The sequence below is a fragment of the Aplysia californica genome, unplaced genomic scaffold (assembly GCF_000002075.1).
Source record: "Aplysia californica isolate F4 #8 unplaced genomic scaffold, AplCal3.0 scaffold00002, whole genome shotgun sequence".
Classification (NCBI taxonomy): domain Eukaryota; kingdom Metazoa; phylum Mollusca; class Gastropoda; order Aplysiida; family Aplysiidae; genus Aplysia; species Aplysia californica.
This window is the reverse complement of record NW_004797272.1, coordinates 3,352,269-3,376,838: the sequence shown is the minus strand read 5'-3', so window position 1 is coordinate 3,376,838 and position 24,570 is coordinate 3,352,269. Positions and strand designations below refer to the sequence as shown.

Genomic DNA, 24,570 nt, shown 5'->3' with positions numbered 1-24,570 from the left:
GGTTGTACTTCACTTTCGCCCAGAAAAGGCCGTACCTCTGGCTGCTTCAGCATGACAGCACTCTCCACCTGAGATGGGTTCAGATACGGACTCCCGTGGGCACTGTACATCACATCCAGGTAGCCGGGCCCGTCGCTCAGTGAAGTGATCAGCACGTGATCTCCATTAGGGTTATAGCCCAGCAGTTTGGCCACTTCCTCCTTAAACTCGTCGTACTTGCTCTTAGGCCCAGTTGGGGAATTGTGCTTGATTATGAATTCTTCAGCCGTTATTCCTGGAACAAAAGAAATGTATTATTAAGAAATCATTTAACGGCCTACAGAAGCTCATAAGAATATATTTGTCTCTACATTTGGGTCTACACACGAGGAAAACATGTTTAACTAGAAGGAACATAATAAAAGCTCAAGTGCTATTGACAAAAACAGATGCATTGATTTCAACAAAAGGTATGTGCTGAGAATACCAAATTTCATGATAAATGAGTACTTTTAAAATATTAAGCAAGAAAAATGAATGCGCTTTAAGATGATACATACGCCTAAAAATTGCCGAGTACCAACTTCCATCGTGTTGTGTCACAAATAAAAAACAATATGGGACTAACCTGATAGCCGCACCGCCCCTGATTTGCGAACAGCTTCATCACTCAGAGGCAGCACAGTCACTGCCACTGAACACCTTTCAGTGTTCATGAACTTCTGATCATATACATCCACCTGTGGAGGAAGCAAACAAAGCAGGACCTTAATTATCATTTTTTCCCCATAGCAAATTCTAACTGCTAATAGCTTCAACAAAGCTTGTTACTGGGGACATGCAGAAACAAAATCCTTTAAATTCATTTACAAGTGAAAATTCAAAGCAATCCTTCAATTCAAAATCCAGCCTCCACAAGTGAGTTTCTTCTCTGTTTTCTTAGAGTTGATATTTATTATATCAAGATTAAATCTCCAACCTGGAACAGCGAGTAGACAATTTTGAAAGTATCATCAAGCATAGCATTTTGCGAAATAACTGTTCCACTTGAATACCAGGCTTAAAAGTTTTGCTGGCTACCAAGACCAAAACTAAATTTTGAAAGTACACAGATCTTAGCGCACATGTGTGAAGGCTGCAAGTAACTGAGCAGCAAAGAGAACATAGCTTTATTTGCTTGAGTCTCAATGTAGCCAAAACAGGATACCGACACTACAAGACGCATTTGGTTTGAGTAAAGAGAAACACATCAATACTATCGTCTTCGCTTCATGCACGTAAACAGAAAGAGAGAAAAGACAGAAAAAACAGAGGGAAAGAAAAAGTTACGACCTCCCAGTGGCACCCTCCACCCATCCACCCACACTACGTGCAGCAAAGGTTAAAGATGAAAGGGGTTGAAGAAGGCACAGTGAGCCATACATGGTGTAGTTGTTGTAGTAAATGTTTTATGGCACTTGCAACACAATTAGATCAGTTAGTTTAGTTTTAGTAGAGGTTTTACGGCGCTCGCAACTGCATAAGGTCATTTGAGCGCCAGAAGATTAGAGGTGTTACAAGAGAGTACAAACATAAAAAAGAAGAAGGGGATATAAGGATAATAGATGTTTGATAGTAAAGAAGGAGCAAACCACACCAAAGCACCCGTCAACCACCCACACAATTAGATCATATAAACGCCGAAGATTAAAGGTGTTAAAAAGAAAGTAACAAACACAAACACACTCGACTTAGTGAAGCCCAGTTTGGCTTCAGAAATGGCAGGGGCTGTACCTAAACTGTCTTTGCATTAAGACAATTGTGTGAGACGGTCACTGCACATGACAAAACAGACCTCAACATGGTCTTTGTAGACTGGGAAAAGGCGTTAGACTGGGTAAACATATTTTCGCTTTGGGGAGTTCTAGAGGAATATAGATGAACAGGACAATTGCTGGAGAACATTATAGCAATTTATGAAAACAGCCTGTGCGTTGTAAGAACAGACAGACTATCTGACTGGTTCCCAATCAGGTGTGGGGTGAGACAAGGGTGTGTTCTCTCTCCGCTTCTCTTCATCACTTACATGGATAAGATCATGAAAGCAGCAAATGACAACATCACTGAACTAAACAAGCTCCAGATGACTAGAGCATATGTGAAGCAGTGTGGTGAAATCAGATGCTCGTCAAAATAATCAAAGTGAAGAAACTGGCATTTTTGTGTAATTTTGTGAATTTCTATTGAATTTTTGTTTTTTGGCTCAACATCCTCCACGCCCATTAAAGTGTACATTTTTGTGTGGATTTTACTGAAAAACGTACAGCCACAAAAAAGAGTAAATTTTCAGTTTTTACGGACTCTCAAGCTAAGGAAATAACTAATCTTTGGCAGCCATTTTCTCCCTAATTTTACCTCCGAAACCAGGTGACCCCACCTTCTTCATTCACAATTATCTCGACTGATGTTCAAGATAAAGGGATATTTTTTCATCAAAAGCAAGACAAATAAACAAGCATTAAGATGATAACAATTTCACAGGCTCCAAAAATTTACGAGCGTCTGATTCCACCATGTCGTGACACTTACTAAGTACAGATGAAGAGAAATTACAAAAACACACCACAAGGCTAAATGAGGAATGTATGCACCTAAACATAAAAATCGCCATTTCAAAAATAGATGTTATGAACAGCAGAAACCCAAGAAACTTAACATCTTTATTGATAAGACACAGCTCCAACAAGTAGAAGAATTCAAATATTTGGGAAGCATCTTCACACAAGATGGGCATATGGACAGAGAGATAGAAACAAGAACCAAGAAAGCAAATGCAGTAACATACCAACTTCTACCTTGCTCAATCACAAGAATATCTCAATCGAAATGAAAGCCAAGCTCATCAATAGCGTCTTTATACCAACCCTAACATGCCACTGCCAAATATGGTCCCTAAATAAAAGCACAAGAAAGAAAAATCAATGTATGTCAAATGGGGTGTCTCCGTAAAAACAGCAATGTCACGAGAAAAGACTGCATAAGGAACAAGACCATAAGCCTACTAACCGGAATACAACCAGTTATGAATTTCATTGAGCGTCAAAGAATCAAATGGCTCGGACATCTATCCAGAATACCCCTGAAACAACCAGCAGCAAGAGCTTATCACACCCGTGAATCTGGCTTCAAATCAAGAGGAAGACCAAGAAAGACTTAGCTGGATGCAGTTCAAAAAGGTCCTGGAACAATATGCTACGTCAGTCACAGACGCCACACACTTAGCACAGGACCGAAACCTGCACCTCCCCTCGACACCTTAACGATACCAGAGGAAGAAAAAAGTAAAGTAATAATAACAAACACAAAAAAGGAGAAGGAGAGATAAAGACGACAGGTAGATGTTTGATAGGAAAGAAGGAGCAAGCCACACCAGAGCATCCATCAACCACCCACGGAGCAATACACTCAGGGCCACACAGATACAAGCCTAAAGAAAAAATATTTGTTTATGTTTTGGTAAGAGCTGTTATATATAGCACTTGCAACACAAGTCACGTGCGTGCTGAAGGCTTGAGGTGTTACAAGAGAGTAACAAACACATAAAAAAAGAAGAAAGATAAAGACGAGGGATGCTTAATAGGTCGAAGGAGCAAAAACATCAGAGCACCCGCCAACCAACTACTAGAGAAAAAGGACAAAAAAGTTACCTCAAAACGGTAAGCAGCTCGCCCTGTTGTAACTGGAACCCCTGCCAACATAATGATTGCACCATCTGCTTCATTCACTCTGTATCATGAAAAAAAAAAAAATCAACCGATGAATAACATCATTAACTGCATCATTCTGATTCAGATACTGATGATATCAGGTGGTGAAACCATAAAAATCGGTACAGTGTAATAAAAAAGTGATGTGCTATTTTCTTTGTTAGATCAAAGCCTCAATCCACAGATCAGCAAGTAAGGAAGTTGGAGGAGAGAAAGGAAAAGTATGAAGACAGAAAGCTCCTCCTACATAAGATTTGTTGCTACAATAACACATGATGAGAGACAGCCAGGGCTCCTTATGTCAAAGCTCCCATTTCAGGAAAATTCAGGGTCAATTTCAGGTATTTTGCTCCAAAATCAGGTAGCACAAATACAAAGAAAGGGAGGGGGGAGGGGAGGGATGTACTTTACCCGGTATACAAAGTTACCATTGAGAAGGCTTGCTTTTCATGATATTGGGTAATTATTTATTTAAAACTTGTGTGTGCAGAACAGGCATTTTTTTCCGTTAGTTTCAGCGCCTATCACAAATCCGGTAGTTTTGACACTTTTATGAGTATGGTGGTAGAACAGGTCCAAAATCAGTATCTGCCAGAAAAATTGGGTAGATTTAGGCAGCCCTGGACAACCCACTTGAGGGAGATCTGTTCTCCCTGTCAAAGGGTCAATGGACTGTTCATATATATATCCTTTGGCCTGCTCAGGGTCATACTGCAACTTAAAACCAAAAACTGACAACTAAAGAGCAAAACAAAATCATTATGAGCAAATCAGCCTTGTTAGATGAAGTAAAGAGAAGCACATTGACACAAGAACAAGGGCAGGGAAAAAGTAAGACACGGACAGACAAACAGACTGACTTTCCTCATTCTTTAAGAAGCAGCTTCCATTTTTCAGACCAGTCTCAATGATATCTTCGCTTCAAGTCATGCATTTAAAGAACAAACCTTGAGAAATGTCAAACAATAATTCATTAACCATGGCAAAAGCTCTCATACTTCAAAACATCATCAGACAGTAATGCTTCTACAATATCAGAAGTTGAACATGAAAGGTCAAAAAATATTTTTTTGAAACAGATTTTGCAGTCAAAACGCAGATTAAATGAGGACTCACGTGAAATAGTTCTGCATGACTTCCGGACCTATAAACCTGAAAGTTTTGTCGGGAAGATCCCAATCATCTGGGTCTTCTGTATACACTCGTCCAACCTCGATATCCGCAAACTTGTCTAAAACAAAAGAAAAAAAGAAAGACATTTATTCCAACTGTGAAATTCAGGTCACATTTGCATGTTCTACATAATGCAGATATAAACTCACAACTTAGTAGCACATTTCTCACAAAGCACAATGTCACACCTCTGTATAAGCAATTGCTCAAGACAGAATTAGTCTTAGTCTTAGAGTGCGTTAGTTTTTTTTAGTAGTGGTTTTACAGCACTCGCAACTGCATAAGGTCATATGAGTGCCAGAAGATTAGAGGTGTTACAAGAGAGTAACAGACGTAAAAAAGAAGAAGGGGAGGTAAGGATGATAGATGTTTGATAGAAAAGAAGAAGCAAACCACACCAGAGCATCCGCCAACCACCACTTAGAGTGTGTTAGTGGGTGCTGATGTGTATTGCTTTCATTGGAACTAATGTATGTCCCAGACACTGTGGAAGATTTCAGCAACTGTAGCAAACCTGAACCTATCACAACATGGCATTGAACAGAAGGGCCAGAGCCCAGCTGTTGTTGGAAGGATAACAACAACAACTACAACAACAATCTGTCCATTGTGCAGCGAGGAGCCTCAAGATTTGAATCACTGGCTGCAGAAATGCCCTGCCACGGAGGTCTGGTGGTGGCATCTCTTTGGGGAGGATTCAGGGAGGTTGGACTGCCTCACCTGCTACCCAAGAGAGGCGGTGGCCCTGGCGAAGAGCATGCTCTTCGGGGCTTCAGACATTTCGAACGGATAGGCTACCACACACACACACAACAACAAGAGCAATGTAGGTCTGAGAAAGTTCTTCCTTATGTGGTTGCACTGGTTTCCTGGTTTATATTTCGAAATGTTTTTTCTTGTGTGTTTGGGGTTTTACTCTCAGTAATCATGTCATCGATGCAAAGCTCTCAGAGCTTATACTTGTATGGGGATAGAGCACTATTTAAATTCAATCTGTTATTATTTTTACCGCTAATCTTCTCATATCACGCTGTACACCATATAAGCAGCAACTCTTAAAAACCTTCAGTGTCCAGTCACACAGCATGTGTGCTATCATTAGAGGTTTTTGTCGACCATTTCAAATCTCAAACATATTATGTACCAACAAACAAAATTGTATCCAGTGCTGATAATGAGAAAAAGTCAAAAAAGAGGAAAATATTCCGACCCCGTTGCAACCCCTAAATTTTAACACAGAACTCTAATACTAACTACAATAATATAACACAACAACAAAAATGGAAATCCACGGGTCTGCGGAGAATTATCAGCACTGTGTATAACAACACAGTGGAATCAGGCTCTTGTAAATTTTTGGGCATGTGGAGTTACTGGTATCATCTGAAAGCTTATTAATTTGCCTAGCTTTCAAAGAAGAAAATCCCGATATATCTTGAATCAAAGTCAAGATATTTGCGATTGAAGGAGGTGGGGTCGCCTGGTTCTAGTGGTAAAATTATTGAGAAAATGGTCGCCAAAGTAAGGTAACTTCAATTACTTGAGAGTCCTTGAAAACTGAAAAATCACATATTTTGCTCTTTTAATCAATGTATTTCAGTAAAATTCACATGGAAATGTTTTTATCTGGACATAGCAGTGCTGAACATAAAAAAAAAAAAAAAATTCAATAAAAATTGCCAAAAATGCGGTTTTCTTTGATTTCATTATATTTAGGAGCGCCTGATTTCACCATGATGCCCCACAATTACGTCAAGTGGGACTGGGTTTGGTGCTGTGTACGTTCTGCATGTTATCTCTTCTCAGATTCCCCAAAACGGCCCAGTCTGGGACAGTCCAAAGAAATTTGGGACAGCTGACAAGCTTGTCATTAGCCTCAGCCAGCATATATGGCATCACGGCAAGCTAACAATGGCATACCAAATCAAATGCTGGCTTCAAACTGCTAAATTTGGAGTTTAAAAAAGATATTTGTGTCCTTTGTTGCACTCTGATTTTGTTTTGTTTGTGCAACAGTAAAACACATACAGTGCATATTAACCTATAGGTTAACATGTCATTGATTAGTTGTTAAAATGTACTATGCCAAAATTGCAGTTTAATCTTATCTGTAGCACAGATTGCATAATATTGTTCTGAAAGAAAAATTTGGTCACAATTTAAATTCATCATCAAGTGCCAGATCTGGGGCAGACATTGGCAATCTTGGTTCTCCATTCATTCCTTTGCTTGAATGCTCTTAAAAAAAGATACATGGTCTTTCCCCATTACTCATCTGTTTATTAAATTTCTAAAAAATCTAAATGTTGAAAAACACAAAAATATAATGTTCGTACAATTTGTTGAAAGAATAAAACAGCCTTTTCTCTCTCCAGAAATATTTTTTTCATGTGCTTAGTACATTTGAACAGCTTGTCAACGAAATATGAAGAGAACTGATGACTGTTCATACCTTCATAACTGAACACAGTGATGTCCTGGTGTCCTGGCTTGTGCATGTTGTCATTTTCATCCCCAATGACAATGGTGAGAGTATTGGTGCTCGTCAGAGACTCAGTGTTTGGGTCGTTGACTTCATACATGTCACTGATCAGAATGGGGAGGTAATACTGCTTCTGTTCCTCTCTGTCAAATCTGCTGCTGGTACGTATGAAAGCCGACCCTTGACCAGCTGAAAGAGACAAATGTGAATGCCATACCTTTCTGGACTAGATCAGATCAAATTTTCTGTATAAGTTAAATACCATCATCATTATCATCATCAAGTGCCAGATCTATGACAGACAAAGGCAATCATGCTTTTCATTTCATTCCTTTGCTCAGATGCTCTAAAAAAAAGGGTCACATTATCCTGATCTTTCCCAGTCACCCATCTGTTTAAGCTTTGTAAGCAGTTTTCTCTGGATATACCCCTACCTCAAATGCTTTCAATTTTGCCTGTGAGAGCTAAATGTTCAAGAATTTAGTGTCTGTTTGAGTGTCCTGATGATTTGTATCAGTAAGTGGCCCACATACAGTCCCCCCATTTTGAACTACTTTACCTAGTGTGCAACATTCACAGCCACCATGGGAGTCACAGTAAGGCTGTAGCTATGTCTGACATGAACAGCATCATTGTGCAAAGACATGGGGGGGGGGGGGGGGTCATTCTTTATTTTTACCAAAATTTTCCTTACTGCACTTTGTGAAATGATTATGCATTTTTCATGTAATCAAGATGATAACAGCAGCCTCATTTATGCTGTCCCAAAAGACGCTATCAAAGGTGATTACACAAGGCTGCTATAATAATTGTAGGTAAAACTAAACAGAAAACAGCAAGGATAAATGAGGACATGAACTGAGTCTATACCAAAATAATGTTTCCTTAAGTGTCATTAATCAGGAAAGCAGTACTAATTTAGAAGGAAAGCTGGAACAGGAATGTTTGACTTCATACAATGGAGAACTATCATATGTACTCGCCTAAGATACCTCACATACCATACATTACAGGTGGTGTATTTTTTACTCGTAAAGTAGGCCATGTATATAATAGGCCTACAGGGTAAATTTCTGACATGCTGGGAAATCAACTAGTCTGGCATCAAATGTCGTATTTAACCTTTGCGAACTGTTGGTTGCTGCATTGAGATTAATTTTATTTGTGAGACTTTGAGTGATAGATAATCCAAGTAAGATGCAATAATGTGTTGTGGTATCCAAATTTGAAATACATCAGAAGAAACAGTATTACTTCACTGCATAGGTGTTGAAGATCTGATCCTGACTGTATGCCCCAGTTATAATACAGGAGAGGGGTAGGTGGTGTATACTTTTTAAAAAAATCCTTAATATTATAAGTGAGTCTACATGGTGTTCTCTGTACCTAAATTTAGGAGGTCTGTGTATAAGCATCACGGGGCTTGGTAAAAGTTACAACTTAAAGACAACGTTTTGGCAATATTTGGTGATAACTTTGAAATCTGTCTGCTCACATGCTCACATAATATCTGTCGCTTGCTTACTTCCAAATAAAAACTGCACCAGTGCAAGGGATCATGCTGGCTGTTACAGATTTTATGCGGTTTTTATGGTGGAAAAGAAGTCTAAAAAATTGAATTCCTACCAAAAATTCGCAATAGTAGCACTTGGCTCTATTAGAGGTTTTCCCCCTGTTGTCCAATCTTGTAAATTCAGTTAACATTTTGAGAGCAAGGATTTTACAAACAGCAGGATATATTAGCCTCTGGTCCCTTACATACCAAAGTATGCGAATTCTACATTCAAAACATAACAATGACACAAAAATTTAAAATATTCCTGGACATTTCAAATCTCTCTTTTCAACAAGGATACTTACCTGGGTTATAAGTCAGAGTAAAATGAGTACAAGCAGGAACATTGCAATTCCCCGGAAGAGAGAAATAAAAAGGATCAGCATGTGGTGGAGCATCGGGATCTTTAGCAAACACTTCAACAACTACAAAATTGTTATGGTCTTGGTTCTCCTCCACCTTGGGCAGATAGTCCTCCAGGAAACTGGGCGCGTTGTCGTTTATGTCTATCAGATTCACAATCAGCTTTGCCGTGCTGTTCAGAGGTATTTCACCTGCAGGAAAAAAAATTAAGAAAAGAATTAAACCAGATACTGAAACCAGATATTTAGAAAATGTGAATAGGTAATTGAGTCACATTGCGGTGGAATCAGGTGCTCATCAATTTTTGGGCATGTGAAGTTATTGGCATCATCTTAAAGCTTGCTCATATTTGTCTATCTTTGGTTGCAAAAATACCCAGTGACCTTGAAAAAAGTTGAGATATTTGCCATTGAGGGTGTGGGGGTCACCTGGTTTCAGCAGTAAAATTAGCAAAGAAAATGGCCGCAAAAGTTTGGAGACTCGAGAGTCCTTGGAAACTGAAAATTTACATTTTTTGTGCCTTTAATCAACTTTTTTCTTCAGAAAAATCAAGACAGAATACTGAAGTGGATATGATCACTGTGTTTGGCAGCTGGCTAAATAGGACGAAGAAGTGCACTCAGATCAATGGTTGTTATGTTGAATAGAAGACACGAAGAAGTGCACTTAGATCAATGGTTGTTATGTTGAATAGAAGACATGTTTTTGTATGTAAATCTAAAATATAGCTTCTATTAAATAAAATATAGTCAATTTTACAGAACAGGGGAACTGATTTCTGGGACAGACCTCATAGTATGCGGGGGAGGGGGGGGGGGGGGGGGAGAGAAGGCAGTTACAAAACAAAATGTGAATTACGTGTTTGGGGTAGATTTAACACCGCAATCTGAACTATACCTGTTGCTACCTATTTGTTGGATGATCAGCAAGCAGTTATGTCAAGACTTGCTCTAATTACACGACAGAACCATGGTAGTTCTGGTCTGTGCAAGGTAGTATACGGGTGGAGATTGGGGCATATTTGTTTAAAGTATCTTTAAAGGAGGAGTGTAGACTATCAATGGAAACCACTTCAACAGAGGATAGAGAGCATTCCCATTTTGAATTTGGATACAAGGACATCACAGATGCTCCACAAATATGAGCTTCTTTTTTTACAAACTGCTTCGTAAAAAAATTTTTTGCTAAACTCAAAAGATCAACATGCAGGGTTCATACTGAACAGGAGATTTTTTTCCAAAGACTTTTCCAAGAGTTTTCAAGACCAGATTTCTTTTTTCCAAGACAAATAACGTGTCATTTCGGAAGAAAATTTGTTCTGTTGCAGAACTTTTAAATTCAGAATGCGTTAAGTCGAGGCCTTCTAAACTTCGAGGGAATATTTTTACAATAGATCTTGTTAAAAATTTGTTTTTCCAAGACTTTTTCAAGAATTTTGCCAATTTCCTAAAATTTCAAGAGTGTTCCATGTCTTGGATAATAAAAACAAAATTCCAAGAGTTTTCCAGTTTTCCAAGACCAGTACAAACCCACAACATAGGAAAAATTTCATTTTCACCAATATCGGTCAACAAACACTTCAAAATCTGAACCTACCTTTGTCTTTAGCCATAATGATGACTTCTCGTTTATCCCCAAGCTCACGATCCAGGGGTTTCCTTGTAAAGACTTCTCCACTAGTTGGCTCAATATAAAACTCATAGAACGGATCAGACTCTCGCACCACAGAAAACCTATTGGAACAGAAATCTTGGACTGTCAGATCTGACAACGAAAAACATGCCAATAAAAAAAAATACAGTCAAAAGGATTTATCTTCCTGCTGTCCTTATGTTTGTATATAATTAATGTATGGTTGAGAAAGTTCTTCTTTATGCCGTTGAATTGGTTTTCTTTTTACTAACTGTGAGATGTTTTATCTTGTGTGAATGAAGTATTACGCTAAGTGATCATTAATCATATCCACTCACAGGTCCCACAATGCTAATTGTACACTATATACACATAATACAGAAAAGCAAGATATCACCAGTACTCATTTTTAAAAATTGCCTATCCACTATTTTAGACCACCAAGGGATCTTTAACGTGCGCAACTTGCACACGGGCCCTCCAAGATTTTTCACATTTTAGAAAACTTCTAGTACAAAGATCTCTTTGAAACTTTCAGTACTTCTCAAAAATCATTTTGACAGACTGTTATGCAAAGCGTACCAATTGGATTATAATGAGTACATTTCCTCTTTGGAAAGAGCTGGCACTGAGTTCCCCACTTCGTATGGATACGATAGTAAAACACGACATACAGACAGGGTTAGCACATCCTCCTGCAGTGCGGGGAACACCGGGCTCTGAGACAGGGAACGTGGTTAACCCCATTGGCACTGCATAAGAAGCTGTACTGACTGACAGAAACGGACTGAGCAGGATGCCCCAGTATATGATAGATACCGGAATGCAAGTGTGATGCGATCAAGAAGAATATGACTTGAAGCCTTACACTTTCATTTCTCCACTTACGTGAATTCTTTGTTGATGCCGCTGTCCAAGTCAGTGGCGCTGAACTGGACGTTGAGTGGACCCGGTGCCTGCTCCTCTGTCACTGTCACAGAAATCTCTCCACGGACAAACTGCGGTGCATTGTCGTTGAAGTCCAAAATCTTTATGAAGATTTCTGTGGTGTTAACATGGGTTGCTACCCCATCAGTCACTCGGAGAGTGAAATTAAACTCTCTTGGATCCTCTTCATAATCCACAGGCTGGTGAGAAATAATCCGTAAGATCATAAGTATTGAATTGACTTGAAAGAAAGCACAAATTACCTTGCAAAAAAGTGGATGCTCACTTTTTATGAAATAGTCGCCTTTTGACAACATGTAAAAACACAATAATCAGGCATGATTTCATGACTTCCATAAAAAAATTCGCAAGAATCTGAAACGATGTAAAAATAACCAAGAAATGTTATCAGACTGACTCTGCAGTAATCAAATGTGTCACGGCCTGGTGGAATTAGGCGCTCGTCAATTTTGGGGCATATGGAGTTATGGGTACCGTCTTAAAGTCTGTCCATTCGCTTTGCTTTTGATGTAAAAAATATCCAATTATCTTGAATACAAGTCAAGATATTGGCATTTGAAGGAGGTGGGGGTCGCCTGGTTTCAGTGGTAAAATAAGCGAGAAAATGGCTGCTAAAGTTGAGTTATTTCCTTAGCTTGAGAGTCTGTGGATACTGAAAATTTACATCTTTTCTGCCTTTAATCAACATTTTTCAGTAAAATCCACACAGAAATGTGTTCTTAAATGAGCATGAAAAACAAAAAAAATCGATAAAAATTCCCAGACCTGCGGAAAAGTGTCAGTCTCTTGACTTTCATTGTTTTGACGAGCACCTGATTTCACCACGCTGCCTCACAAATGACTTTGCATACATACCTGGTTCACATAAATGATGGCAACATTATCTGATGTTTGAACCCCAAAGAAAGACACTCCGTTGAGAATTTCATAACGCAAATTTTTGTTCCGTGGTTCACTGTCTTCATCAATGGCTTGAATTCGGAGAATTTCCCCACTCGTAGTATGCTCAGACATGTCATGGCTGAAAATAAAACATGACAAATATTAAACTCAAGTAGGTACTTTAAAAACCTTGCTCAAATGATATTATTTTGTTTAGAAATTAATATGATGTAAAAGTGATAAAAAAGATGCTTATAAACCCAAAGACCACCATTTATATAATTACTGGGTACAAACATCTTGCAAACCCTTAGGGCCACTGACTAAAACAATGTACTGTTTGTTATCATTTCATTCAGTAGGATGCAGAGTGCTTCAGGACTTATTAACTGTCCATGTGTCTGTGTATATGTTTGTGTGTGTGTGTGTGTGTGTGTGTGTGTGTGTGTGTGTGTGTGTGTGTGTGCATGCAGGTAAAAATGTACATGTGTGTCTTGGTGTATATATATGCGCAAATGTTTGTGAGTGTGTTTGCGAACATGGGGGTGTGGGCCTGTATGCATTATGTGCACATGTGTATGTGTTCGTATATGTGTATGTGAGTGAATGTACGTTTGTCTGGTTAATTGAAAAAAGATAATAACATCCATTAATGCTCATTGTAAATTGTAACACGAAGGGTACGTTCTTGTTTTAGTAAGAGTTTTACGGAACTTGCAGCACAATCAGGCCATATAAGTGCCAAAGATTAGAGGTGTTACTAGAAAGGAGGAGGGATAATGACAATAAATGTCTGATAGGAAAGATGGGGCACACTACAACAGAGTACCTGCCAACCATCCACACAGGCAGGGTAAAGAATGAAGTGTCCAAGCACACCACATAAAAACTACAGTGCTGAGAAAGTGTATACATAATCTAACAATTGCATTCAATACTGTACAAACAGCCACTTTCCATTTCCTCCCTTGCATATCCTGTACACTATAATGACACAGTATGAGACAGCCACCTGCTTTATACGGCCACTTTTCTTCTCGACAACGGGTGGCCATCTTAGACAAGGTTCGTTTTTATATTCAAAGAGATCAAATGAAAGCAGGGAGAAATATCTGATACATATCTGGCAACGTGGAGCTCCATTTCTCATAGACCTTTCAACAAACAGTGAAAAAGAACAATGTTGCTTATGAACAGTAGTTTAAAAAAAAAAAGTGAGCATTCCAATTAAAATGAGCTGGGAGTGGCATTTCCAGGAGGGTTTGCAGTGAGGCGTAACCAAGTTCTCCGCTTGGCTTAAGCTCAGAAAGCAATCGACTCGCCCAAAAATTAAAAGCTTGCTTACACAGAACCAAACTCAAGTTGGTGATGAAATTGATAAGCACATAATGATTCGGGAGGAAGGGGCTCAATAGCACAATAGGTATGGTATTTGCTTGTCAACCTGGAGGCCTTGGGTTCGATCTCCACCAGTGTTGGACTATCTTTTAAGTGTTATTCTACACCCATTATTCCTTGGGCGGGTAGGATCGAGCACACTGTCTTCTCGAGTAAGAAATGACAAATTTCAGACACCCCCCATAAAAGCTTCACAAATTTGAGATACCTTGGCAGTTCTAACATTGCAAAGAATAGACCCTATGGGCCACTGTCTTGTAAAAAAGTTAGAACTAATTTCTACCCAAAAACTCTAGTCCGTTGAAAAATTAAGAGTAACTTAAAAACTGACAAGTAACTGCCAGTCAGGCAAAGGATAATCCTACATTCTGAGAAATGTAAGTATATAAAAATCAGCTGCTGTGTGAGATGGAGACCCTATATTCAATTACTCCCTGAGCTCTAGCAGAGGTATGGGAAGAAAGACTTATTGATTAATTTTAACAACAGTGTAATTGTTGCTTCAAAATAATATTCTAACTTTTGCAAATCAAAATGAGAGGAAGGTAAGGGGAGAAAGAGGGAGAGGGAGAGAGAGGGAGAGAGAGAGATGGAGAGAGAACGAGAGCGAACGTGGTAGAAAAAAAAGAAAGTGTGTGTGAGAGAGAGAGAGAGAGAGAGAGAAAGAGAGAGAGAGAAAGAGAGAGAGAGAGAGAGAGAGAGAGAGAGAGAGAGAGAGAGAGAGAGAGAGAGAGAGAGAGAGAGAGAGAGAGAGAGAGAGAGAGACTCACCGATATATTGGCTGCTGAAAGTACGGAGACTGATCATTAATGTCTGAGAGGGTAACTGTGACGGTGTGATTGGTAGAAAGGGGAGGAACTCCTTGATCATATGCCTCCACGATGAAGCTCATAGTTTCAGTTGTCTCCCTGCAGAAAAGAATGTTGGATCACATTAATTTCTTACGATTTACTGTACTGTCACAGTTGCGGTAGTGGTGAGCCAGCATGCATGCTAATTCAGTTATCTTTCGAAGCAAGCCCCCAAAATGTTGACGTACATTTAAAGCACCTTTAACTTAATGACAACCTCTATTGGGAACGAAGAAATTTTCAAAAGTCTGTTAAAAAATACAGGAAATCCGAATTCTTTTGGCCTCCACATATTGTCCATTGTGTTCTGAAACAACCCTGAAACTTCATGGACACGTAAGTAACTGAAAACACAGTGACTTTTAAAGAATAGGCTACATTTCAAGCTGCTGATCCACATGGACAAGCAGTGCTAAAAATAGGTAGTATACAGTGAGTGAAAAAGTCAGAGTACCTCTAAAAATGGCTTACGGCTGAATGATAGATATCGAACGAATATCTTGCAAACATTTTAGTCTCAACTTTGTCTGAGCTGACTTCAATATTTCTCTGCAGTAAAAGAGTTTGTTGGAGCTTTTATGTACATTTGAAATTTTAAACCAAAAGCTTGGGCCTGTTCCCACAAACTCACCTGTCAAGATTTACAGGATCTGTATTTGTCAGCACATTTCCGTTTTCTGCAATGATTCTGAAGTAACTTGCAATGGTAGAATTGGGCTGCTGGGGCGCCATTCTGTAATGTACCGTTCCATTGAGACCAGCATCTGGGTCCCTGGCCACGATCGTAAAGACCGGGGCTGAAAAAAAGCATAACAATATAAATAATAGGAGGCCGAGGTCCACCTGGGAGAGAGATCTAGAGGCATACCAGCCTCAGCCATATTGTTTGTTTTAGTAGAGGTTTTACGGCGCTCACAACTGCATAAGGTCATATGAGCGCCAAGGGGTGGACGTTAACAGAGAAGTCCTTATAGGGAATCAGACTTACTCTGCTCTCCTCTCTAGCTTCGACAGCACAAAGTCTGCTTCAACTATCAAGGCACCCCGGAAAAAGCGGGTCACAAAGAGTGTGACAAACATACAAAAGAATACAGGAAAAATGATGATAGTAAGGATTAGGAAAGAAAAAGCAGTAGTTCCCTGTTGGAGTTCAGGCACAGTTATGAGCGTGACATTGTTGAATCAGCCCATTTACAATTCTACTGTGTGTAAGAACGAGAAATGTTCTCCCTTTGGGAATGGCCTAAAGACACTTCAGTCAGTAACACCGGGGGCGGGGGGGTGTTCAGACATATGGGGCATGGACAGCTGGATGGAACATAGATGAGGAGCCCTTCTAGGTGGCCTATACCCAAATACAAGGGTGAAAAAAGCGAATGATGATGATGAAATAATGACTGTATTTTATAAAGTGTACAACCCAAAAGAGATTGCTCACCACAAAATTTTTCGCTTGCAAGTGACAAAGTCTAATGAAAACAGAAAATTTTAATTCTGCAAATTAAAATGCAAAGATGATGTGTAAATCAAAAAGCATGAAATTAAAATCAATTCTGCCATATCGGCAGCATGCTCTGTGCACTTTACAGCTATCATTGAATGACGTAGGAGCACATGACCTGAACACAATCACCAAAATCCATTGACATGGGTGCAAAGTTTTCACGTCTAATTCAAAACATTTTCAACACTTCAGGAGCTATCATTTTGGGGGAAATGGAACTGTCAATCCAATGCAAATCTTAAAAAGGAGATAAAAGTCACACAAAATTACTGTTTTAAAAAAGGAGAAAAATTTGCGGGTTAATGAAAACTAGGGTTATGTCCTGAAATGAGTGTGGACAAAAATTCTTCAAGATGCAAAAACAATTGGGAAATCATCAAACAGGACTCGACTTGCTCCAAACTGGGACTAAAAACCAATGTAAGTAAACAAGATTGAGAAAAGTGATACGACAAAAACATTGTGTCCCTTCCCCCCCCCCCCCCACCCCCTCCCCCCTCTTTTTCTCTCTCTCTCTCTCTCTCTCTGTCTCTCTGTCTCACTCCCTCCACCCCAAAGAATCTGTTTTTTTCCTTGCTACCCCAATTCAACCCCTTCTACCCCCCACCTCATCCAAATTCCCCCTGCACCCATGAAAAAAGCTCTTTATACTTACTGTTCAACGCAGCATGTTCATTGACCTTCCCTGATGTGTAAGCCTCATCAAATGTGGGACTATTGTCGTTAATGTCGCCTGGAGTGACTTTAACTGTTGTATAGCCCAGATTGGGGTTCTGGCGTTCATCTTCTGCGATGGCATTAAAGGAGAAGGTTGGGTTATTGTTTAGTGGGTCCTCTCGGTCCAAGGGTCCAATGAGGAAAATTTCCCCTGTAACCTCATCAATTGTGAATCGCTGGTTTATACCAGACGTCAACGAGCCTGACAGCTTGTAGCGGATGTCCGTCTCACTCCGTTTATCAGCATCTTTTGCACTTACCTGTCAGGAAGAGACATTTTTTTAGTTTAAGTAAGAGTTTTATGGCACTTGCAACACAATTAAGTCATATATGTGCCAAAGATCAGAGGTGTTACTAGAGAGTAACATAAAAATAATAAAAAGGAGGACAGATAAGGCCAACCACCCACAGTCGTTGAGAGAGAATGCTGAGTGTATAGTAGGCGGCCAATATCATTAACACAATTTGTACCCTTCCACAGTTATCTTTATTATTATCTATCAAATCTGTTACTGTTATTTCTTTAAGTTTTTTCATCCCATACTATTCAAACAATCCAAATGCTCACCACAGAATCTTTCACATGCAAGTGACAAGTCTTGATGAACACTGACAAATTTTCATTCAGTTAAAAAGAAAGCAACAAATGATACAATTTCCATGAAAAGCAGACAGAATCAAACTAAAATCAGTTCAGCCAAGAGAAAAGCAGGCAGCATAAAACTAAATCAGTTCAGCCTTGAGAAAACAGGTCTCATTAATGATTCTAAATCTAAATTTTATCGGAGGACTTAATAACCTTTCAATTCCTGCGCTACTGTTCTAAGACATTTTGTCCTTTCAAATAATTTCAAAGGATGCCTAAGGTACTATTCCTAAGAAATCAATGTACATTTATAAGTATGGCAAGGTATGAGTTCAACCCCTGCTATTATCAGTGAAAAGTCTATAACGAAACATAACCTCTGTATTCAATTTTCATCTTCAGTAGGACCAAGCCAAGAGATTGGAGAGCTTTGAAAATTCCTCAGACCTCAACTCAACCCACAAACATTGAGAAATAGTGCACAAGGAAGTGCGCTAAGAAGAAATTTGTTTGATGGACAGATGTTATCCTCCTCAAACTCTCCAAACAACCTGAGTTCATGAATGCCAACTTAGGGACTCAAACCAGGGCCATTCGCACAACAGTTCAGCACAATACTAACTGAGCTAGCAGTGTGCCCAAGAGCATGTTGAAAATAAAACGCACGCAGGCAGGCATAAAATTCAGGTCTCAAGTCAACAACCCAACAACGTCAAGTTAAAATTACAGAGTGAACTGACTGTGTTAACTAGATTAATGCTCACTTGTTCCCCCCCACCCCCACCCCCCTTATGACTATACCTCAACTGAACCCACAAACATTGAGAAATAGAGAACACAGAGAAGGTCTTACCGTTGTAAGATAAAATCTGTTGGAGCTACTGATGGAGTTGTCCTCCTCAATGAACGTTTCATAAACCATGTATTCTCGTTGGTCAAACACAGGTTTGTTGTCGTTCTCATCAATGACATTTATCTGCACCTGTGTTTGGTTCTCATGCCCGACCTCATCTCTGGCTATCAAGGTTAAATCATATTGCTGGGGGGGAAAAAAACAAAATGAAAAACAAAACACATCAGCTTTTTAAGAATAAAAAGGTCGTTTAAAAAAAAACATTTAACCAAATCTCCTTGTGTCACAGCACAAAATTAATAGAATAGGAAACTTTCAATCACTGTGCATCACCTTTTTTCTTACATACATGTTCTGTGACAGTTTGTTTGACATCTTTTGTAGAAAAGTCTGTGTCTTCGTGTGCTCAGGTGTGTGTGTGTGTGTGAGTGTGTGTGTGTGTGTGTGTGTGTGTGTGTGTGTGTGTGTGTGTGTGTGTGAGTGTGAGTGTGTGTGTGTGCCTGTGTGTGTGTGTTTGTGTGTGAGCATGTGTGTGTACTAGCGCTCTTGTGTGTGTGTGTGTGTGTGCATGCGTGTGTGTGTATGCGTGTGTGTCTGTGTGTGTGTGAGAGAGAGAGTGTCTGTGGTTTTATGTGCATAGGTGAATATGTATGAACATGTGAGTGGCAGATGGAGATAAAGATGATTTGAAAAAACATGTTCACTTATCAATTTTTTTCTTACATCTAAAGTGAACTGATGAATTTGGAAAGTAAGAGAGAAAAAATAAACAAAATACTGGGATACTAAAACAACACGAACAAAACAAATATGAACATGTTTCGATAAAAAAGTTACCGTTTCTGTCATGTTTCCACATTCACAAAGCACATATTGTTTAGTAACAAAATATACGAGTCACTTACAAAACCACAACACGAATATATATAATAAACTGTTGCAACAAACACGATTCACTGACCTTTGGTTCACTGGTTTTCTCATAGTCCAACCTTCTTGCAACTCTGATCTCACCAGAAATGGAAGTTGAAAAGGTCTGCAAAGTATTCCCGCTCGTGAAGAAATATTCAAGTCCTCTCACAATGTCAACTACAGGAGACAAAGAAGACAAAAAAGGGTGAAAATAATCATAGAAAAACTTTATTAACCCAACTGGCTTAGCTAATGGGGTCACAAGAAGAAAAACAATATGTGTGACAACGTGGTAGAATCAGGCGCTCCTCAATTTTTGGGCATCTGGAGTTATTGGTATCATTTAAAGCTTGTTCTTTTGACCATCTTTTGATGAAAAAATACATGTTTATCTTGAATAGAAGTCAAGATACTTGCAAATGAAGAAGGTTGGGGTCACCTGATTTCAAAAGTAAAATTAGTGAGAAATGACTGCCAAAGTTTGATGGTTTCCAGAGCTTGAGAGTCCTAGGAAACTGAAAATTTACATTTGTTGTGCATTCAATCAATATTTTTCCTTAAAATCCACACAAAAATATGTTTTTAAATGTTAAAAAAAAAAAGGTGTTGAGCAAAAAAAAAGGGAAAAAAATTGTCAAACTGGAAGAATAATGCTAATATCTTCGATTTCATTATTTTGACGAGCGCCTGATTTCACCATGATGTCTAACATATTGGGATGGATGACATGATTGACAGTGATACAAAAGAACTGATCTCAGTGAAAAAAAACGAAAGGTGAAGAGGATCAAGTTCATCAATTGGCAGCGACACTGAGAAAAAATATTTGTGGGAAAACAAGACTAAGATTTTTATCAGACGTTGTTGTAAATGAGTTTATGCATGTAAAGAGGCGTACATCAGCACAATAACAGTCATTTCGCTTTGAGAAAGAGATTCTGAAAGTTTCGTTTTGGTAAGAGTTTTACAGCATTTGCAACACAAATATGCCAAATTATAAAGGCCTAAGATTAGGGGTGTCACTGCAAAGTAACATATAAACTATAAAAAAAAGAGGAGAGATAAGGACGATAGATATTTGATAAGAAAGAAGGAGCAAACCACACCAGAGCACCCGCCAACCACCCACACAAGATATTTGCACACTTACTCTCATCAGGATCGTTAGCAACAACTTGACACACGACTTCATATACAGTGAGAAGCTCAGACGCATTACACTTGTACAGGGGTTTCTCAAACCGGGGACTGTTGTCATTGACATCTGTCAGGCTGACATGCACGACCCTAGACGTAGCTGAAATAAACCAAAAAAATTTGGAAAGAAATCAAAAAAAAAAAAGAAACTATAATAATAATAAAAATAACAAGCAATTACGCCAAGAAAAAAAAACAAAAAAACAAGCAATTATGCTATTTTCTAAAAAATGCTTGATACGCATTGCATTCAAAGAGATATCACATTTTGTTATGGCCCACATCATGGGCTATTTGCATCTAAAACAGAATAAAATTATACACATAACTGCTTTGCATTTTAAAAAATTAATAACGAAGGCGTTTTTTACACCCTTAAAGACACAATTTAGATCATTTGAGAGGCAAGCTTCGACCCTGACTGTCAGGGCCAACCCAGGCTGTGAAGAATACAATGTCTCAGAAGAAAGACCAACATACTCAATAAAACTTCCTGTGTAATATAAAGAATAAGAAGAGAAAAAATACAACAGCTACCAATCGGAATGAGATAAAACTTCACAGATTCGTTCCATGATCAACACAGAAACAAGCAGTCATTCTTACGTTCTCCTCCTTTCATACATCTCTCCTTCATTAGCACTTCGCTACCTTATAATTACAAAGTTCTATCTGCTCAGTACCTAGTTTTGAGAAATTTGGCGTAAAACATTTGTGAGGCAGCGGGGTGGAATCAGGCTCTCGTCAAAATAATCAAAGTGAAGAAACCTGCATTTTTTTGCAGGTTTGTGAATTTTTATCAAATTTTTTATTTTTGGCTCAACACCTTTCATGCCCATAAAGAACTCATTGCTGTGTGTTTTTTTCTGAAAAGCTTTGATTACATGCACAAAATGTAAATTTTCAGTTACCACAAACTCTTCAGCTAAGGAAATAACTAATCTTTGGCGGCCATTTTCTCACTAATTTTACCTCTGTAAACAGGTGACCCCCACCTCCTTCTTTCGCAAATATCTCAACTTGTATTCAAGATAAATGGATATTTTTTCATCCCAATAAAGACAAGTGAACAAACTTTAAGATGATACCAATAACTCCAAATGCCCAAAAATTGACGAGAGCCTGATTCCACCACGCTGCCTCACATTTATTTAAGTTTCATAACATGACACGCTTTTTTAAATGCGGTTCTTTGAACATTTCGATACCGACTCCAAACAATCTTATAATTTTGATACAGCAGACAGAACATTTGGTTTCTGACCTCGTGATATTAGAAACTCAAAAATTTCCAAAAACGTCAGCTAGAACTTTGTAATTCTAAGGTAATGACATCAGTGCAAAAATGGATGTCCCCTGAAAACAAAGTACTATTAACTAAGCATATATGCATGCTATTAAATGCTGGGCCCGGTTATTCAGTTATAGTATTAGCGAACAGTGAGGTAACACAACAGAGACTGCATTCCTTTTCAGTCATATTTGGACATTCAAACTACACAAAAGAAGTACAAGGACCAAATCACACCAAAGTATCCACAGACTATTATATTTTGTTTTAGTAGAGTAGAGGTTTTACGACGCTCGCAACTGCATAAGGTCCTATGAGCGCCGGAAGACTAGAGGTGTTACAAGAGAGTAACAAACATAAAAAAGAAGAAGGGGAGATAAGGACGATAGGTGTTAGATAGGAAAGAAGGAGCACAGACTATTATAGGCATATGTGATATGAAAAGGAGTTGTATAAACAAGGCAAGATGTTTCAATATTGTTGGATTACATCTTTACATATAAATCCACATTCAGTCCACATATAATTTTCACATGCCAGAGACAAACATGAGAGACATTTTAGACTGCTGAAGTTTAGAGTAGATAGGTAACTAGGAGTTTTATTCAGTGTTTAAGGACAAAGCCTCCCATCACATAAAATAAAACATACACATTTTTAGAGTCCATGAGACTTCCATGAAAACAGCATAAATAATAAATAACATACATTTTGAATTGAAGTTTAATGAGGAAAACTCAGAAAAAGCAGTTGCCAAAAATGTTGAATGATGTTGAATGACGAGAGGAAAAAATGTAAAGAAATCCTACCTTCATTTGGATTGTCAGGATGATTTGGGTCAAGTGGGTACGCTGCTGGAGCACCGTCTTTGGCAGTGACTGAGATGTCATAAGATGCCTGGGTCTCTCTATCAATAACATTAGCCAGGGCTTGGGTGGTTATGATTGTCGCTGTGTTGTCGTCATTGTTCACAATGTTGAATAATCCAGCTTCTTCCCCAGCCAGACCAAAGGTAATCTAGGAATGAAATACAAAAAGGAATAAACAGATCATTTTGTGCTTTTGAATTAACAAAAACATCATGAGGAAGAAAACCATAAAAATTGTTTAACCCTTTCAAAACATGTGAAGTACCACGTAAGGCATAAATCGTTGTTTTGTTTGGTATGGAGTTCTACGGTGCTCGAAACTTCATAAGGTCATATGAGCGCACGAAACACAAGTTAATTTTATTCGCAGTTCACTGTACGGCTGGACACGGGTCAGTAGTTTGATCTTAAAATGTTAAAATATTTAAAATTCGGTGTAAATATATATTTTCAATCCAAAACAACTTTCCTAAATAACATACACATTTTTAATAATTCAATTTCACTCTATAATTTCCCATAAAGGCCAATGGCCTTCATAAAATCCCAAATTCCGTTTGGATCAATGACAGAAAAAAAAGTCTTGCAATTTTTTTCATTTAAAGTATTTCCTTTGGGTCTCTCCGAAGTCTAGACATTTGGTTAAATAAATCGAATCACTGAGTCACTGGGTGATCTTAAGACATATACCATATTCAATCAGCTGATTTTAACAATGCCCAGGACTTTATGACAAATGATGTACGTCATAATCAAAGTTCGTAAGGGGCCATTGCCAGCAACTGTAGTCTGAAATAGACAGCAGATTTGAAATCTGTGATGTCGAAAATGTACAAATAGACCCTAACTCTATGATTTCAAGGGAATTTTAGGTCTTATTTAGTCTCGTCTGTTCCTTCATGTTGTGAGTTTATGAAAGTTAGCAATTTATTTGGTGTTCATAATCCAAAACTTTTTTTGCTTTGTTTCTAATCCGTTAGATAGCTTGTCCTTTCACATAATATATAATAGGTTATAACTTGTATATCTTATAATTAACTCTTTCAACACCGGGGGTGTTTTCCTCCCCTGGACCGGGCCCTATCAGTGACCTATTTTCTGATTCTTAAACAGCCATATCCAGTCTTGAAAAAAACTTTGTGTTGCGAAAAGGGTTAATAGTTCAAAAGCAAGCATTGGCATTATAGCACCTGACATATTCCCATATGGTCACATTGTCATCTTATCCTGACACATAACAACATACAAGAGGAAATCAAAAGGACCGGAAAGTAATCCCAGAAGAAGCCTAGTTTTTATTTACTTCAGTTCAGTGCCCTACAAGACACAACGAAGGTCATGTAGAGGGCAGACAACAAGCTACTGAGCTGGGGTTGGGGCTAAACCATATCTAAGCATGAAGACCTCCGTGGCAAAATGCACTATATCCATAACTACAAAACTGAAAAAAATGAAAAATAACAGTTTTCTGAAAACAAAAGTATGAATGAAACGTAATTTGGTATTATATATTGAGGGATACAGAGCATTTTGAGAAGAAAAAAAATATTGTCACTACAATTCTCGTCTCAAGATTATGAAGTAGATGGGGTTTCCCAGAAATGTTCAGATTTGGCATAAAGTATGTTTTAC

At 38.5% G+C, this 24,570-nt stretch overlaps 1 protein-coding gene across 1 annotated transcript in view; it reads right to left on the bottom strand.

The window, feature by feature from the left end:
• LOC101861008 (neural-cadherin) overlaps nt 1-24,570 on the bottom strand; it is a gene marked incomplete at its 5' end in the record, with an annotated part of 64,995 nt that overhangs the window by 15,938 nt on the left and 24,487 nt on the right. The window contains 16 exon segments of the mRNA XM_005089018.3: nt 36-274; nt 608-719; nt 3,666-3,744; nt 4,842-4,956; nt 7,351-7,569; nt 9,241-9,489; nt 10,895-11,031; nt 11,819-12,057; nt 12,734-12,899; nt 14,929-15,066; nt 15,641-15,806; nt 17,169-17,490; nt 18,670-18,855; nt 19,631-19,758; nt 20,732-20,878; nt 22,879-23,086. Of these exon segments, the coding sequence (XP_005089075.2) occupies nt 36-274; nt 608-719; nt 3,666-3,744; nt 4,842-4,956; nt 7,351-7,569; nt 9,241-9,489; nt 10,895-11,031; nt 11,819-12,057; nt 12,734-12,899; nt 14,929-15,066; nt 15,641-15,806; nt 17,169-17,490; nt 18,670-18,855; nt 19,631-19,758; nt 20,732-20,878; nt 22,879-23,086 (2,850 nt within the window).